The 18105-nt window shown below is 49.7% G+C and overlaps 2 protein-coding genes across 12 annotated transcripts in view; one reads left to right on the top strand and one right to left on the bottom strand.

Moving 5' to 3' along the window:
• gwl (serine/threonine-protein kinase greatwall) overlaps window positions 1–18105 on the top strand; it is a 619920-nt gene that overhangs the window by 430704 nt on the left and 171111 nt on the right. For all 9 annotated transcript variants that reach the window (XR_012826296.1, XR_012826297.1, XM_075682969.1 and 6 more), the window contains one exon: window positions 9339–9452. Coding sequence is in view for 7 of the 9 variants with exons in the window: in XM_075682969.1 (XP_075539084.1) it covers window positions 9339–9452 (114 nt within the window). In the remaining 2 variants the exon portion in view is untranslated. The remainder of the gene's footprint in view (window positions 1–9338; window positions 9453–18105) is intronic.
• LOC142573305 (uncharacterized) overlaps window positions 1–18105 on the bottom strand; it is a 140530-nt gene that overhangs the window by 29521 nt on the left and 92904 nt on the right. The window lies entirely within an intron of this gene.

The raw sequence follows: 18105 nt of genomic DNA, 5'->3' as shown, positions 1-18105 counted from the left end.
TTCTGCTTTTCTGCAATGATTACGTCGTCCAATTAGACCTGTACTCCGGGCAGTCCTTGCAAAATTGTTTCCATGCGTTTCTAAAATACCGCTGGCGCAAAGGCTACTCCGAACGGAAGGTGTGCGAAGCAAAAAAGGCCCTTTTGTGTATTCACCACCGTGAGCAGTTGCGATTCTTCGTCTAATGCAATTTGATTGTAGGCGTCCCGGAGATCAATAGTTGTAAAAATTTCACCGCCGTTCAACGTCTCCGTGATGTCCTCTATGCGCAGGAGAGGATACTGGATCATATGGCAGGCTTGGTTGACAGCAGTTTTAAAATCGCCGCATAAGCGAATGTTTCCGTTATGCTTTACCACCGCCACCACGGGCGCCGTCCACTCCTAGTGTGAGTCCAGGGCAAGAATTCCAATTTCAACTAACCGATCAATTTCAGCCTCCACTGTTGAGCGCGACGTGTATGGCACCGGCCACGCCTTACAGAACCGAGGAACAGCATCATCCCGCAATGGCAATCGGGCGGGCGGTCCCTTTATGAGCCCTTACTCAGGTCGAAACACATCAGAAAATTCTAACAAGACTTCAACACCACTGCCAACTTCACGGATGGCTGCACTCTCACCTTCCTGCGTTGCGCTAAGCACCGGCTCCCCAAGAAGGTCCAGCGCTGTCATGACGTCCCGGCCACACAGGTTCGGCCCGGAACAACTCAGAACCGCTAATGTGGCTTTCATAGTCTTCGAACCCATGCAAACATCGAACTGTAACTGGCCACGCACCGGCAGTGGTCCAAGGAAGCATGACAACTTGAGTGGCGATTCTTGCAGTTTCGGCCAGGCATCTTGATGCTGTACGTAGGTGGGCGAAGTTATGATAGAAACCGGGTGCCTGTGTCCAGCTGCCTCTTGATCGCTATTCCATTCCAAAGTAGAGTGCGCATTATTTCCTTTACGATGTGAATGTTTCCAACGAAATTATCTGCCATTTCAACGAGGAACTGAGCTTCTGATCCCGGATCGTTGCAGTTTCCTGCTGGTGGATGCGTGGCAATAATTTGGTGGTGTGGCCACGTGAACGGTTCCCTCGTTCTGCTGTCTGCTTGTCCGGGACACATCTTGCGAACATAACCGCGCTGCTGGCACTGGTAGCACTTCGCCGAGCAGAACCAGCAGGTCCTGGCGTCGTGCCCTGTTTCTACACACCTGAAGCATGGTGGCTGACTTTCACGTCATGCATACACGTTCCCTAACATGTGTACGCCTTCGTCTTCAGGCGCCTTCATCTTCATGAAAACGTCTTCACATTTTCTTCCGCCATTTCCACTGCTAAATCGATTTCCTCTGCTTCGCTTCTTCTTGAGGATGCTTTCGAAAGCAGTTTACGACGTACCGAGTTGTATTGCAAGCCACGAACTATCCGGTCCTGGAGCATTCTGTCAAGTGAAGTGCCGAAGTTGCAGGTATCCGCCAATTGCCGAATGGCTACAAGAAAATCTCTGACTGGCTCTCCTGGCATCTGGTTGCATGAGAAAAATTTGTAGGATTGGGCTATTTCATTCAGGCTGGGCGAGAAATGCTTCTCCAATATGTCGAGTGTTTCATTGTACGACAGCTTGTTCACCTTTGTTGGCACGCAGTGTTCACTAACGATGGCCACCGTGTGAGTGCTCAGCCCTGCTACGAGCAATGCTCGCTTTTTCTTTTCTTCCGTGATGTCGTTGCCTTCAAAGAAAGCTTCTAGCCACACTAGATATGCCAGCCAGTGGTCCGTAGCTTCCTCGAACTGCGGTGGGCTTGCGTATCCGGCCATGGCTACCGGGGTGTTGCTGGTGGGTCGGCAGGCTCATCCCATCCTCGTTGCCACTGAAGTGACCACGTACTTCCAAGAAGATCAACCGAGCAAAGAACGTTTATTATGGGTATTGCATTCAATATATAGCACACAGCAAGAAAGAGGGGAAGGGACAAATAGAGAGTATGGGAAGAAAGTGATTACAGCAGGTGCGCCCAGCTTCATAGACACGTGCGGTGCCATGACGATACAACAGTGCCGACTTTTTTAACAGTGCGGTCAAGGGCACTTAGAGAGCAGCACGATTCAGGATGAACTGTCTGTAGTAGTTCACCATACCCCAAAAGTGCCTAAGGTCCTGAATTTTCGCCGGCATTGGGTATTTGAGGATTGCTCGCACCTTCTCTTCGCATGGCAGAACACAACCCCTGTCGATTGCAAAGTCCAATAGGGAAATGCGAGTCTCAGCTATTTGGGCTTTCTTCAGGTTTAGAGTGAACCGGGTGGCATGCAACCTTTTGAGGACGTCTTCCAGGTGGTGGAAGTGCTCCTCAAATATTCAAGAGAAGATGATAATGTCATTGAAGAATGCTAGCGCATAGCGCCACTTAGCATCCCCCAGAATGTGGTCAATAAATCTCTGGAACGTAGCTGCTGCTCCGGAGCAGCCAAATGGCATATGGATAAACTGATAAAGGCCTCGGTGACAGGTGAACACAGTTTTCTCCGCATCAGCCTGCTCCATCTGAACCTACAGATAGCCATGTCTAACATCCAGGGTGGCCAAGTAGCACACATCACCTAGATTAGTCATGATCGAGTCCACGTTAGGCATAGGATAAGCATCCTTCCTCGTGACCTTGTTCAACTGGCAGTAGTCCACACAGAGTCGAAAAGAACCGTTTCCTTTCGGGACTACTGCGACTGGCGAACCCCAGGGACTCTTTGAACACTAGGCAATAGCAGTCTCAATAAGCTCATCCAATGCCTGGTCGATTGCCTTCCTCTAACGGGGCGAGGATTGCATTTCCATGGCAGTGTGCCGGCTGTACCGATCTGATGTCGCACGAGGCAGGTGCAACCCATTCGTTCAGTGAACTTCACGCTGAAACAAGTCAGCAGCGACAACAGGCATGCCTTCTCATGCACTGACAAGCTGTCAGACAAAGGCGGCAGTGAGCATTCTGAGCTGCTGCTTAAAGTGCCCCTTACCAGGCCCTATAGCAAATTTCGGTTATACACTGGAAGTTGTTACGTGTCCCCTGGGAGTGTTCTTCCAAAAAAATTTTTCAAATCTACTTATTAATAGTCGAATTAAAAATATCACAGTGCTGTGAACCCATGATTTCAGCAGGCGGGCTTCACTGTTAGGCAAGGCACACTCTCTCCAGTCGCCCCGTTTAGCCTTCGCAAGCGAAATACCTTCTCTGCATTCTCCCATACCAGACATTGAAGATTGTGTGACGCATACGTCTCACGCCCCACCTTCATTTTTTTTTCTCCTTGCGTAGTTTTTTTTCTGCGCTACGTATTTCTGCTGATCGCGCTACGCGCGAGCTGTTGTCTCGTTCGTGCAGCGCACAATTTTGCCTGCTGTGCACAAGGAAACATGACTAGCGGTATGATCCAGTGGTACATGAATACTTAGGCAGAACAAGCGGATCGGAGAGCATGATCACGCGCTGGAACACGGTAGAAAATAGCATAGTTTCGGTATCTGCGCATGTGACCACATGACCATGGGAACAAGCAGACGAAGCGGAAGTATCTCTCTTGCTTTGGTGTGAAGTAAAACAAAAAACACACAGACATTCCGTTTGTGTGCTTATTATTTCTCTAAACTTCAATTTGTCAATTCAAGCAACAGATCGCACAGATAACAGATGTTGTCATGAATAATTCTCAAAGTCATGTGTCACCACGAGCGACGTCACACTGCGGACACGATTACGTAGGCGCAGGGGCACGATTATGTCACCGTCCGGCTTGGAGCGTAGCAGCCGCGAGTGAAGAGGGAAACGGCGTTCGCATTGAAATTTCAGATCTTTCCGCGGTGTGTAGCAATGTAGTGCTTTGCAGACATGATTCTTATTGTGCAATGTATGCTCTGTGCCTGTCAGCTCAAAATGGCCAGACCTGGTGAGAGGCCCTTTAAAGGGGTGTTTGCCAGGGTAGCCAGAACCTTGACCACCAAAGCAGTGCAATGCCCGTGAGGAAACGGTTTGCATCGTCTGTTTTCTGCCGTACCGGTCGAGGGGCCAGTATTGGCGGTGGAGTGAGGGACCTGAGCCAAGGGGACTGCGCTAGTTCTCCTCTTATCCTGCTCTCGTGTGGCATCCTGCGTCTGGCAGCCCACCATGGCCAACAGGAGTGTAGAAAAGGATTGCAGGGGTCAGAAGGGCCTGCCCTGTAACCTCTGCTTGCGATGTCAATCACGATACCTGTGCATGTGAGGAAGTCGCATCCGAGAATCACAGGCATGGCAAGACCCGGGAAATGCACAAAACGCTCACGGTGCACGCGATTCTCCCAGCACACAACCAACCGCACCGAGCCGCACGAGGTAGCCGTACCGCTCGCAAGGTGGAAGGCGATGTCGCAGGCCCTAATGCAGACAGAACGCTGGTGCAAATGAGCCATAACCTCTTTGCCAAACAGCGAGACTGAAGCCCCACTATCCAGCAGCACCACAAACTGCCGACCAGTGATCGTAATTGCAATGAAAGGCGCCAGCGGGGGGAAGAGTTCCAGCGCGACACGCCATTGGAGCCAGAGGTTGGGTTTCACCACCACATACTCCTACTGTCGCTGCCGGCGAAGGGGAGCTCACCGGCAGCTCACGCCGTTTCCCGATGGGCGAGGAGGCTCTTGCGTTGGACGGCGCACTTTGCATGTTCGGGCAATATAGCCCAGACATGTTCGTGACAATGGTAGCAGACAACGCCTCGGTCCGATTGAGGGCGCCTCGGCGCATCTCAAGCGTTAGGTCTCCCAATCACCACAAGCCCATGGACAATGAGGTTCAAGAGAGATGGATGGCGGTGGCAGCAGGCGGTAGGCTCTCGCTGCCCATATGTCGCCCTGAATCCACTTTGCATCGGAGGCCAATTCGTTTAGGTCCCGATAATGGGTTCTCCGAAGGTAAGCAGAGAAGGTTGGATGGGCTTGGCGAATGGCCTGCTCCAACTTCTTGGCGTCAGATGTCATGGGGTCAGCCAGAAGATAGAGCTCTTACATCGCCCTGACATACTTGAGCAGAGATTCGTCGGGGTGTTGGTTGCAAAGCTCTAGCTCGCGACACATACGATGCTCATAGTCAGGAGGGACGAATTCACTGTGGAAAATTGTCCTAAGCTCCTATATCGAACGAGCTTGCTGACCGACAAGTGGGCACTGCCATGCCACTTAGGTTGTTAGCGAAACGTGCAATACAATGCCTAGCATCGCGCTTTCGTCCAGCCTCATTGCCTGTTGACAGTAGTGCAATGCCTCGAGGTATTCCGTAGCACTCGTGCGCTCCGAATGACCGCCGTACTTCAGAAGTACCTGTAGGCTGCTTGACATGCCTGGCTGAGGTGGTCTCCCTTTAGAGCACCAGGCTGCGAGTGCACCGCTTCCACCAGGACTTGGAGAAGCTGTGCGGCTGTGGTGTTCAGTGGCATTTGCTACGGGCCAGGTGTGGCAGCCTTAGAAGGGCCAACCTTCTAAGCCAACGCGTGTTTCCAATGCGTGTGAGCCACACGCGTTGGAAATTTCGCTCAGCTGCGCTTGAGGCAAGCATTAGTAGGAAAGTGGGGCGACGTCATCTGAGTGGGGTGGCATGCGCTCGACCTTGCCTACCAGCTCCACTCAGGACAAGGAGAGGCCAGCGAGCCGTTTTGCACCAACAGCGAGGCAGGGGGGCTCTGCTGGGGCACACCGGACATCGAACTGCGGTTAGGACAAAGAAAGGCCAGCGAGCGAGTGTGCCAGCACCTAGGCAGGTTGGCTCCAATACGGCACATGGGGTACTCAACTGCGCTTGGGACGAAAAGGGGCCAGCAAGTGGGAACAGCACATTGGAGGGGCTAGTAGGCACCTGCTCTGCATGTGTCTCAAACTCAAAACTGGCACGGTTAGGACTAGGGTACACATCCAAGCTGTCGACATCACCAAAGGGCTTTCCAAAGAAGGGATCGCTCCCGGTGGCCAAAAGCAGAGGGTCGCTGAAGCGAACATGTCTCATACTGTCAGTGTCATCCGCGTCAAAGGACGTTAAGTCCGTAGCCAGGGGATCGAGCAGGAACGAGGACCATGAACGGTCCTGCTCTTATGCCATGCCGAAACCGAGTTGGGCATCAGTTATGTGGAGCTGGGTTTGCACAAGGCTCGCCCTACGAGCAACAATCAGGAAAGAGCACGACACTCCTCCAGTTTGCAATGCATAAAGGTGCTATGGCAAGGCTTGTAGACTCTCCGACACAGTGCAGAGAAGGCTCCCGAGTCAGATTGCCAACTAATGCGGGTTTATTCACCCAAGATACAGCACAGTGTGACAGTCAGGACACTTATGGGCAAAGGCTCACCGCAAGACCGGTCAAGTACGCGTGCCCACTGCGCTAGGACTAACCAGGAAGCGGTCCACCAAGCGTGAGAATGAGAAGTCATGGGAGCAAAGGACCGAGGACACAGCAGTGTCTTCCATCTACGCAAATTTTATTGGACAATCTTAGGTTTATACAGTAGAAACTTGTTAATCCTGTTACTTATGATTTCCGTGTGTCAGCATTCACAATTGAGGACACAAGAAATGACCTAATACAGTTATGCTTCTTTTTCACCAGTTCATACATTCCCGGAGAGCACAACCTTTCGGCACCAATGTTCGGTACCTTGCCAAATTGAGACTGTATACGTTTTCAGGCCGCTAGATCCTATGTAAACAGGAAACGGCAAGAGGCGCATGCGATAGAAAGCAGTATATAGCTGCCCGCCACAGCACAGCTTCCCTGCAGTTATTGCCCGCCTGTCTCATGTGAAAACACCGGTGTGCACTCACTTTCCTATTCCGGTACCAGCAAGTCTCCTATTGAGTCGTCGCATGGTTCAATCACAGCAATCGCTGCCAACACCCTATTGCGATAAGCATCTTTGCCTGTCAGTTCCACAGGTCATGTGATATGCCATTGGAAACGTACTGCATGCTTTTAACAGGCAATAACTCAAATGCACCACATTTGAGTTATCATCCATCATTGGTGTTCAACATGGGATTGAATGACAACAGTTGCTCGGGTGCCACCAGCTCCACATGCATCGGCGTCTCGTGCCACAACGATTTGTGCCGAGTGGGCACGTCAAGACTTGCCGCTGAATGCTCCGCTTGAAAAGCTGCTCACCCAGGCCAAATGAAGAATGCAGATGTAAGCTTGCCGAAGCCATGAAAACGACAATGTGCGTCTTGGGCCACTCCAGCCCCACCAGCTCGGCACGCATCAGCGTCGTGTGCTGCAATGATTCATTCAACGTTTCAAGCAACACTTTGCATTGTGTGGATGACAACTTACTTCAGTTCATCAACTTATTTGTGGCTATGGATCCTACATTTTCCTGGTTAGTATGTTTCTCCACGCTTTTCTTTTCTCAAAATTTATGAACGAGGTTCTATTGTATATGGGGAGCATGAGAGAAAAAACAAACAGAACTGATGAAGCTTTCCCACTGTGACACATGTGCAAAGAAACGCGTGTGGGAAAGAATCTGAAAGGTGTTGTCACCCAGGCACACCATGAACTCTCCCTGCTTGGACTCTGCCAGATAGAAAAGTTCTTAATTGGGAAGGTGCAAAGAGGGCATACCTGTGCTTTTGTGGCCAGAGCGCATAATGTCCTCCGCCTATTTTATTTTCTCTCTCTCTCTTATCTGAACTTCAGGTGAGGTGCATGCAGTTTTCAAAGACTGGCCTACAGCTGCATATCGCCTTCATGACTGAACTGTTCAGTCTTGGCCAGACCACCACTCTGTAAAGGCCTGCATTCTGCAGTAGCTGCGAACAGCTATACAGTTGAAACCACTCATAACCATATTCAAGTGCCACGAAAATTATAATTGATAATTTTTATAACTAGGTTGCATGAAAAAAAGCAAACCAGGGGGATGGCAGAGCTGATGTGAGAAAACTGCAATGGCGAGGAGGCCAGTGCCTGGCGCCTTCCAGCTGCTGGTTGTGTTCCCTCGACTAACAGCTTCGTGGGCGCTCCGATCGCGTGTAACAAGCCTCGGCTGTCGGCGTTAAAGAATGGCACTGCTATAACAACTGCAAAGAGGAGTCATGAGTGGCAAGCAATATACGAGCACCATGGAGGCATCGCTTTGGTGGCCCCAAAAGGGGCCTTACAAAAATGCGAGAAGGCTGCTGCGGCAGCCTGTCACCTTGAGAAATCCAGAAGAAACACTGAGGCGAGATCGCCACAAGAATCTCGCCATGTACTTCTCTCTGGCTTGCACGAGAAAACCCTATGTCCAACAGCCTTACATGCTTTACATGAAGCTTGCCAGCATCCTCCAAGGCATCCAGGTGCTCCACGTAGTGCAGCGGAAGGTTCTTCTCAAAAAGAAAGCCCAGGGGGGACTGAATTATCTGCCGGCCCTCTTGCGAAGACTACGTTCAGGCAGCCTGCCCTACCACATCATTGCTGCCATCATCGTCGACACTACCTGATGCAAGCATGTTCGCAACGATCATCTCATTGGTTAGAAGAACTTAGTTTCCAAATCTATAGCTGTGCGCTTTCTTTTCACTGGCAACATCATGCATTGCCGATGATCAGTGGGTAGATCAGCCATCTTCCATTTCAGCGGTGAGTCAAACTGTTGGCCAAGCGAGACTTAGAAACCACATGGCCAGGAATGATTTTGATGTAACCAACAAAAACGAACGCGAGCGATGATGCTGTTTGCAGAACTGCACTGAATAAGGAGCCAGCAAGCAACATGCGAGCAATCTGCGAGCAGCGCTTTTGGCGCGGTCCATTCGTGTTTCGGAGGGTGGGGCAGCTTATAGCTATGGGCACAGCCCATTTATGTTCGGATGTGCGGAAGGGCGACAGGAGAAAGGCGTGCAGAGATGGCTGGAAAACTAGCGCACGGCGGCTGTTGGACCAGCTGCCCATCTTGCAGTGGCTCAAATTTCTCATTTTGTTTTTTTTTTTTATTTTTAAGGATTTTGCATTTCACTGCCTTTTGGCTCGGACATCCTACACCCAGACTTCATCATTAAAACCGATATTGCGACATCGGGGCATTGTAGTAAGTTGGTTATTTCAACACGGAACACATACGAAAGTTGACGGTGCAGCAGCTTCTGGTTGTCATAACCGATATATTGTTAAAACCGTTATCTTATAAATGGGCCCAACTGTAGCCTAGTTGTTGATCAGTTCAAGATGGCCTTCATCACACCTGATGGCTCAAGCAAATTTGGCACCATGTTTTTGATGCTTTGTAATGTGTCTGCAATTATCTTGATGCTAGGAAGACGAATCAGTGTCATTAGTGTGTCCATGCAGGGTGCAGTGCTAGCAGCCTGGAGCGCCGTACTCCCAAAGTGTCGAGAGGCCAGCACCGCCTGTTGGGCACCCCAGACTACTTGGCACCTGAGCTTCTCCTGGGACAAGAACATGGTGGGTGTTCCTCCACACCCACTGCAGTGCCTTTGGTGTGATCCCTGTGTACTACTTATAGTGACGAACGTGTGCCACTCCAGGCTTTGTGTGATAGTACATATGCTCAAAAAAGTTTTGCACTGTGCTGTCATGCGAAGAATAGCTTCTTGCGTCTCAAACAAACAAGGATTTACTATGATAGGGTGGCATAATTGGAACTAAGTGTGGCAGGCTGTGTGTGTCATTGTTTGCATTGGATCTAACTGGTGAAAGGTCTGAAGAGCAACCAAATGTCATACCACAATGTAACAGGAGATTTGTGAACCAGACTCGAGCATTCAGCCATTCTCCTGTGTTCACTTAACCCACATGCGAACATGGCCATGGGCTGGAGCTAACTTTGCTCTTAGGTGCCTTCATTCCCGAAAATTCCCACAATACTCACACTTCACAGTTTAACCAGTCCTAGCTCAGCAAAATTCAGCAATGTGCGTCATTGCGCAAATAAATTATATCCATTGTTTCACCATTACCACAAAACTGCTTAAATGATGGTGAACTTGCAAAACATAGAAATGGGAACAAAAGGCATTGCTATGGGGCCATTCTATGCGAAATGTCCCAGACCCAGAAAGCGCCATTGCAGATATTCTTCTAAAAAATTGACATTTCCCAGAATGAGGGTTCCCCAAAGTATTTTTCTGTGAAAAATGTTTTGCTGATATAAGCGCTCTTTGAAGGAGTCTGCAAAAAAGCAAAAGTTGGTTGGAGGCCAACTTTTTGAAATGAAATTTGAAGCTAGCTACAATGACAGCATCATCATCAGCCTATTTTATGCCCACTGCAGGACGAAGGCCTCTCCCTGCAATCTCCAATTATTCGTCCTGCACCAACCGACCCCAACTAACGCCCGTAAATTTCCTAATTTCGTCACCCCACCTAGTCTTCTGCCATCCACTACTGTGCCTTCTCTTGGTACCCATTCTGTAACCCTAATGGTCCAACAGTTATCTAACCTGCACATTACATGACCTACCAAGCGCCATTTTTTTCTCTTCATGTCAATTAGAATATCGGCTATACAGTGAAACCTCGTTAAACCATAGTTGGCTGGAGCTCGGAAAAAGTACATACTAAATGGTCGTACAGTGGAACCCCGGTTATACGTCCCCCGGTTTTGCGACGACCCGGGTTTTACAACGGATTAGCGCAGTCCCAGTGAAGTCCCTATAGATGCAATGCATTAAAAAAGCCCAGTTATCCGATGCAATTTTACGCTTGACCTACATTATACAATGACCCTCGCAAAGCGCGGGACGGAACGGTGGACGAAAGAAAAGTCTCATCGTTCGTTTCTCTCTCCCCCAACAGCAGCCGCCCGCGATGCTCGCTGTGCTGAAATAGTGCTTTTTCTTGTCCACAATCACTTTCTCCTTCTCTCCTCGGTGGCGTCGCTTGTCATCGTGTTGGGGAAGCGTTTCTCTCCCCCCCACCAGCAGCCGCCCGTCATGCTCGCTGCGCTGAAATAGTGTGTTGTGTATAGGGGGCGCTGTCAATTATATCAGTTGTATATAAGCGATTGCCATCAGAATAAAGTACAGTTCCGTGGTTCCCCGTCAATGCATAGTCTTGTCTTATCATTCGGCGCTTCGCGTCACTACAATCTGCGCAGTCAGCGAAGCTAGCGACGAACTGCTTTCCGTTACCTGGCTTCATGCTGTTCCAAGGGGCATCACCTACAAGATGGCAGCGTACGGACTACCGCCATTACTGCCTTTCCTGGCGACTCCTGGAGATGCGACAATTCCATGGGACCAGTGGCGCGATGATTTCACAAATTTCCTTGAAGCGGCGGGGATGGACGCGTGACCGCCACTACGGAAAAAGGCCATTCTGCTGCAATGTCTTGAGGTCGAGGGACACCATGATGTTCGCACATTGGGCCCAGAGCCAGCACAAACGTCAGACACAACAAAAGCCGGGCCGGAGACAAGCAAACCAGCAGAAAAAGACAAGACGGAGGCAAGTGAAGGGGATAGTTACACGGAGGCGTTGGGCCTATTGGAGCGGCAGTTCTCAAGCACCGTCAATGTACTGGTGGAGCGACGTCAATTCACGTTACGTCGGCAACTGCTGAATGAGCTGATGCGAAAGTATGTCAGTGCCCTCCGCCAGTTAGCAAAGACGTGTGACTTCAGGCATTTCTTGGAAGCGGCTCTACGAGACAGGGTTGTTGATGGAGTACAGAGCACTGAGCTGCGACAGAAATTGCTCATGATGGGGTCACAACTTAGGCTCGCAGAGGCAGTGGAAATGCTGCAGACGTACAAGCAGGCAGCGGAGGGTGCTACGGTCTATGACCAAGGGTCGTCACAAACGGACATAGTGCAGCATGTATCTTAAGGCAGAAGCTCAGACAGCGACACGGCAATGACGCCGGTGCGCAGGTGTTACCGGTGCGGCTCTACAAGACACCCAGCTAATTCACAAGAATGCAAAGCACGGGGAAACGTTGCTCCCAGTGCCACAGGATGGGACATTTCCGAGCGGTCTGTGGCAGGTCGGCGGAGGGGGACGTGCGGACGGTCCGAAACGACAGCGCTAGCAAGGAGGACGTGCTCACTGTGCTGGCAGTCAGACAAGTGGAATATGGATTTTGGTCGTTGACATCGTTATTGAGAACGAGCCACATCAGTTGGTGTTAGATACTGGGTCGTCGGTGTCTATTTTGCCAGACCATGTTTATCAAGCCAAGTTCGCCAACAGGTTCCCTTTGATTGTTGCTTCAGCGACGTAGCGGGATTTTTCACAGAAGAAAATTCCAGTCTTGGGATGGTTCACAGCCAGAGTTGTACGTGGGAACAACTCGTCTTGCTTTCGCTTTTACGTTGTTCCCCAAGGCATGGCATTACTAGGACTGGATGGGGTCCACCACAGTTAATTTGCACATCATCAGTTCTGCACTGGAGTGTCTACAAGCCACGGTCAGCCTCCAGTCGCGTCCTCCTGAATTATGTGAGTTTTCCTTTCTTTTCGCTGATAAGTTGGGATTAGCGAAAAACTTTGTACATTCTGTGAAGCGGCGCGCAGATGTAAAACCAGTAGCAGCGAAGGTTCGACGCTTGCCCCCTGACGCTGCGAGAAAAAGTAGCGGCTGAACTGGCAAGATTATTGGATGCAGGCATTATAGAAAAGGTCAGTGCTGCGGAATGGGTGTCTCCTGTAGTGGCTGTGCAGAAGAAGGATGGAACTATATGTCTATGCGTCGATTTGCGCGAGCCAAACAAAGCAGTAGTCATTGATGGATTCCCTTTGCTACACACGGAGGAACTGTTGCATGCTCTGAGCGGAGCAGCATGGTTCTCGAAACTGGATCTTGCTGCAGCCTACCATCAAGTGGAATTAGCCGAAGAGAGTCATGATTTAACCACGTTTATTATGCAGAAAGGCTTATTTAGGTTCCGCAGAGTGTGTTTTTGCCTCGCATCGGCACCAGCCGCGTTTCAGCGAATGATGCAAAAAATTTTGAAAGGCTGCAAGGGCGTGTTGTTTTATATCGACGACATCATAGTCTTTGGAAAGACTAAGAACAAGCACAACCGTAACCTTCACGAGGTATTGCATCAGATCGCTGAGGCGGGGCTGCAGATAAATCGGAAATGCTTGTTCGCTGTCAAGGAGCTCTCCTTTTTGGGTCATCGTGTGAGTGCAAGTGGTCTTGCCCCACTCAAGTCAAAGGTGGATGCTGTGATTAAAGCACAAACGCCTGCCGATGTAGTCCCGCTGCAGTCTTTCGTTGGTCTCGTAGGCTATTACTCCCATTTTCTTCCCAATTATGCAGAGGTGGTGGAGCCGCTGCAATGGCTTCTTCGTAAAGGACAGAAGTTCGTGTGGGACCAGAGCACCAAGGAGAGTTTTTGCAGGATCAAGGAGATGCTGTCATCGTGCGGGGTGGTGGCTATGTTCAACGAGTCTTTTCCTGTACAAGTGACCACTGATTCCTCGGCATATGGGCTGGGAGCTGTGCTAGTAGCTGACGGAGAAGTACGTACAGTGGCATTCGCTTCGAGGACACTAACTCCAACAGAACGCAAGTACTCTACCGGGGAACGAGAGGCGCTGGCATGTTTATGGGCGTGCGAACATTGGCACGTTTGTCTGTGGGGCCGCAAGTTTGTCTTACGAACTGATCATCAGGCTTTGGTGACACTGCTGTCCACAAATGGGGTTAGAAGACGCCCACTGCGTATTGAAAGCTGGTGTGCTAGACTTTTTGAGATACAACTTCACTGTGCAGTACACAAAGGGGAACACCAATGTCATTGTGGATGCGCTTCCCAGGTTACCTGCCGAGGACGAACCTCTGGAGGAAGTAGTTGCTGTGATTTCCAGCATGATCACTAAGAGTGAGTTGCAAGCAGCAACCAGCTGAAGATTCATTACTAAATGAGGTGGCGCAGCATGTTATGTCCAGATGGCCAGAAAAGGGCTGTTTAGCTGGAAAACTAAGGTTGTTTTTTCGCATAAAAGAAGAACTGTCGGTTATAGACGGGCTACTGTTTTGCGCTGAACGGGTCGTTCCCCCAGCGACACTCACTTCCAGGCTGGTCATGATGGCACATGAATCGCATCCAGGCATTGTAAGGACCAAACAACGCTTGAGGGAACAGTACTGGTGACCCGGAATGGACAGTGATGTTGAATCTCTGGTTAGGAATTGTGCTATCATCTAAGCATCAGATAAATCTGCAAAAACCGTAATGGCACCATTGGAGCCAGTAAAGTGGCCCGAGAAGCCATGGGAAAAGCTTGGAATCGACATCTTTGGGCCAATGGAGCAAGCCCCTTCAGAGTGCAGGTTTGCAATCACTATTATTGATTACCACAGCAAGTGGCCCGAGGTGGCATTTGTGTCCACAATCACTGCACAGGCAGTAGTGAAAGTGCTTTTGGAACTTCTTGAGAGGGAAGGGTACCCGAAAGGCGTTGTGATTGACAATGGGCGTCAGTTTATGTTGGCATGTTTTGAGCAGTTTTTACGAAATCGGGGAATCCAGCATTGCGTTACAGCATTGTATTACCCGCAATACAATGGTCAGATTGAGAGGTTCAACCTCATTCTCAAGGAATATATTCAGGTTGTGGCATTGGAACGAAGACCACCGAAGGAGGCAATCTGGGACTACCTGGGTGTTTACAGGGCCACCCCACATGCAACTACAGGAGCATTACCGGCTTACCTACTGCATGGAAGAAGACCCAGAACAAGATTTGATGTTGTTGGCCTCCTAGAAAGTGAATTTTTCGAGGAGCCACGTGTCGCCATGAAAAAGCTGAAACAGCACGTTAAGCAGCAGCAACAGCGAACAAAAAAGTACACCGATGGAAAACGAGGAGCCAGAGCATCTACCATTGAGCCAGGAGACTCCGTAAAAAGAAAGCAGGGAGGGCCAAAGACGAAACACAGGTTTTCTTTGCCGATCCAGGTGGAGAGATGAGTGGGCACCAATTCATTTTTGCTGGCAAACGATACGAAATGGAAAGCATCAAAATTAACAGTAATTGGTAAAGTAGGGACAGGACAGGCACAAGCACTAACTGACGCGGTTACAGAGCGATGCAGTGCAGCCTCAAGGTTTTCCTGCGACCTGGATCTTCACATAGGGAAGATGGTGGAGCAAAATACCCCTACTACCGTCAATAATCAATCTGAAACAGTGCCATCAGACGACATCTAGGGAAGCGCCAACCATTCTGACGGTGCACAGCCCACAGTAACAGAGTCTATACTAGAGATTCCCGATCAGCAGGACAATTCTCGGTTGCAGTTGGCCACAACCACAGCACCACCTCGCACCAGGCTGGAACGAACAAAAAGAGTGCCAGCGCGATATCAAGACTACGAGCTTACCTGACTGTAAGAACGTCGTTCGTGTCATGTGCTGTGAAGTGAGTGCGCAAAAGTGGATTGATTGTATTTCCTTTCTTTTTTTTTTTTGTGAGGGGGGAATGTGTTGTGTATAGGGGGCGCTGTCAATTATATCAGTTGTATATAAACAATTGCCGTCAGAATAAAGTTCAGTTCCGTGGTTCCCCGTCAATGCATAGTCTTGTCTTATCATTCCGCGCTTCGCGTCACTACATAGTGTTTTTTTTTTTTTGTCCACAATCACTTTCTCCTTTTCTCCTCGGTGGCGTCGCCTCTCGTCGCATTGGGGAAGCGTTTCTCTACCCCCAACCAGCAGCTGCCTGCGATGCTCGCTGTGCTGAAATAGTGCACTTTCTTGTCCACAATCACTTTCTCCTTCTCTCCTCGGTGGCGTGCCTCGCCTCATGTTGGGGAAGCGTTTCTCCCCCACCAGAAGCTGCCCGCGATGCTCGCTGTGCTGAAATAGTACTTTTTCTTGTCCACAATCACTTTCTTCTTCTCTTCCCGGTGGCGTCACCTCTCGTCGCGTTGGGAAAGCGTTTCTCTCCCTCCACTAGCAGCCGCCCGCGAAGCTTGTTGTGCTGAAATAGTGCCTAGAGGACCTCCTCTTGGACATTGCCCAACTCGAGCAAAAGCCTTCGGTTATCAAACAAGGTCCAAAAGAAACTTACCGATTTTTTTTTAAGTTCGTGCTGGCTGGCGGGAATCGCGACTGGGCAGTGGAGTGCCGTAAAGGTTCATTTGAATAAATCATGATTGGTACCTGTACTGCAGCATTAATTCTTATCGCATCTACATTTTTGGTAATTTGGGTTTCCAAGCCCTACAGAGTATGCTAGTAGTTTACGTTGAAGTTTCTCATAAATCCGTCGCCCGAAATAAGTTGTATTTTTATAGGCATAATTTATGTTCGGATTTTACGACGCTTTTTTGCAGTCCCGATAAAGTCATATAATCGGGGTTCCACTGTACTGCTTAACCGAAATAGCATGAGATCGCCCACTTACCTGTCAAATATGGAACTCGGAAAGAGTGCGATGAAAGGGGAAAGAACATGCAGTATTTATTTACTTTGTGCAACAAACGTGTTATTTTCATTTGATGCCGCCGCGGCCTAGCAGCAACGACAGCGGCCTCAAACTTGCAGAAGCTGTGAGCCAGCTTTTCAGCCAGTGCCCTCTTCTTGGCAAACACTTGCATGGCAGATTCCTCGTTGGCATTGCATAATCTCCGTGCACAGGTGCGGTAGCGTTGCAGAAGTCGCGGGGCACCTTTTTATTGTGGGGTGCTGTTCTCGTCATGACGATTGCATTCATGAGGGTAATGTAATGCGCAGCTTCTGCCACTGTCGGGCCTGAATCGCCCGTGCTGTCGCTTTCCCTGTCGTCCTTATCACTGTCACTAGACGACACTTTGGCAATAACAGAGGCAACGATGTCAAAAAGTTCGACCTCATAGCCGACATCTCTTAACGACGACTTCAGTGCTGGATTCGCACAACAGCCTCTTCACTGAGTCGGCCAAATGGCAACGAAATGCATCCAGCACAAGGATGTATGGGAACGGCAACAGAGCACCGGCCAGCCTACACCAGACGGATTTTATCCAGTTGAGCACAAGATTCTCATTTATGCAGCCTTTCTCATGGCGTCTCGTTACCACATTTTTTGGCAGCTCTTCACATTTAGGCACTGTCTTGCGCTTGAAGACGATATAGGGCGGCAGCTTGCGTCCGTCTGCCGTGCACGGCAACATGACGGTAACTCGCATTTTCTCGTTGCCAGTGGACCGGACATAAACTTGTTTAGAGCGCTTTTTGTGCACGATGAGGGGTGATGGCATGTCCAGATAAATCGGCGTTTGGTCAGCATTGCCGATTTGCCCTACCTGGAAGTTCTTGGACTTGCGCAGTGAAATAATGTGGCGGTGGAAAGCCACAAGCAGCTCTTCGAACGATTCTGGCAGCTTTTGCGAAATCGAAGTTCGGCGGCGTAAAGAAAAACCAGCACAGCACATGTAGGGACAAATGCAGTGCTTGCTCGTTTGAAGACGGAGCTCGGTAGCCCTTCTTCTCTTGCAAGCTCCTTAGCTTTTGCCTGCATAAGCTCCACGCTCACAACTAGATGCACGGCTGACTGTTGGTGTACGAACTCCATCAAGGCAAGTTCGATTTCCGGGAATGTTCTATTCTTCGGGCCGTGAAAGCTTCTTTGCGTTCTGCTGCACGTGAAACAGGCTTCCTTCTGTCGACGCCATCCACGAATGCTTGTCTCATTGACGCCAAACTGCCTCCCGGCTGTATTGTTGCCATGTCCTGTGCTGCTAAAATAACCTTTTTCTTGGAAGCGGTCGAGTACTGTTTTCGTGGTTCGTACGTCTTGGTCCTTCAATGCAGAATAAAAAAGATGCACTTCGTGAAGCTTTGCACGTGTGCTGCCAAGGTGCGGACTCAACAATAAAGAAACAATGTTGTAGTCGCACAGCAATAACGAAACCAAGCTGTAGCCACGCAGCAATAAGGAAGCCGAAGTCAAGCCATAGCCACGCAGCAATAACGAAACCAAAACTTCTGGCCCAAATTTCTGACCGAAATTTTTGTTTGGATCCACATATAGTACGAAGCAAAAATTTGGGACACTAAAAATAAGAAAAAACCTCGTATTATGCGTGGGTTTTTACAGTAGTATACGCTCTCAAGCAAAATTACACCCTTTTGCTACACAACAATAATCGTCATCTGTC

This window comes from Dermacentor variabilis, chromosome 2 (assembly GCF_050947875.1).
Source record: "Dermacentor variabilis isolate Ectoservices chromosome 2, ASM5094787v1, whole genome shotgun sequence".
In the NCBI taxonomy this organism is placed as follows: Eukaryota; Metazoa; Arthropoda; class Arachnida; order Ixodida; family Ixodidae; genus Dermacentor; species Dermacentor variabilis.
This window is presented reverse-complemented; position numbering and strand designations above follow the sequence as displayed.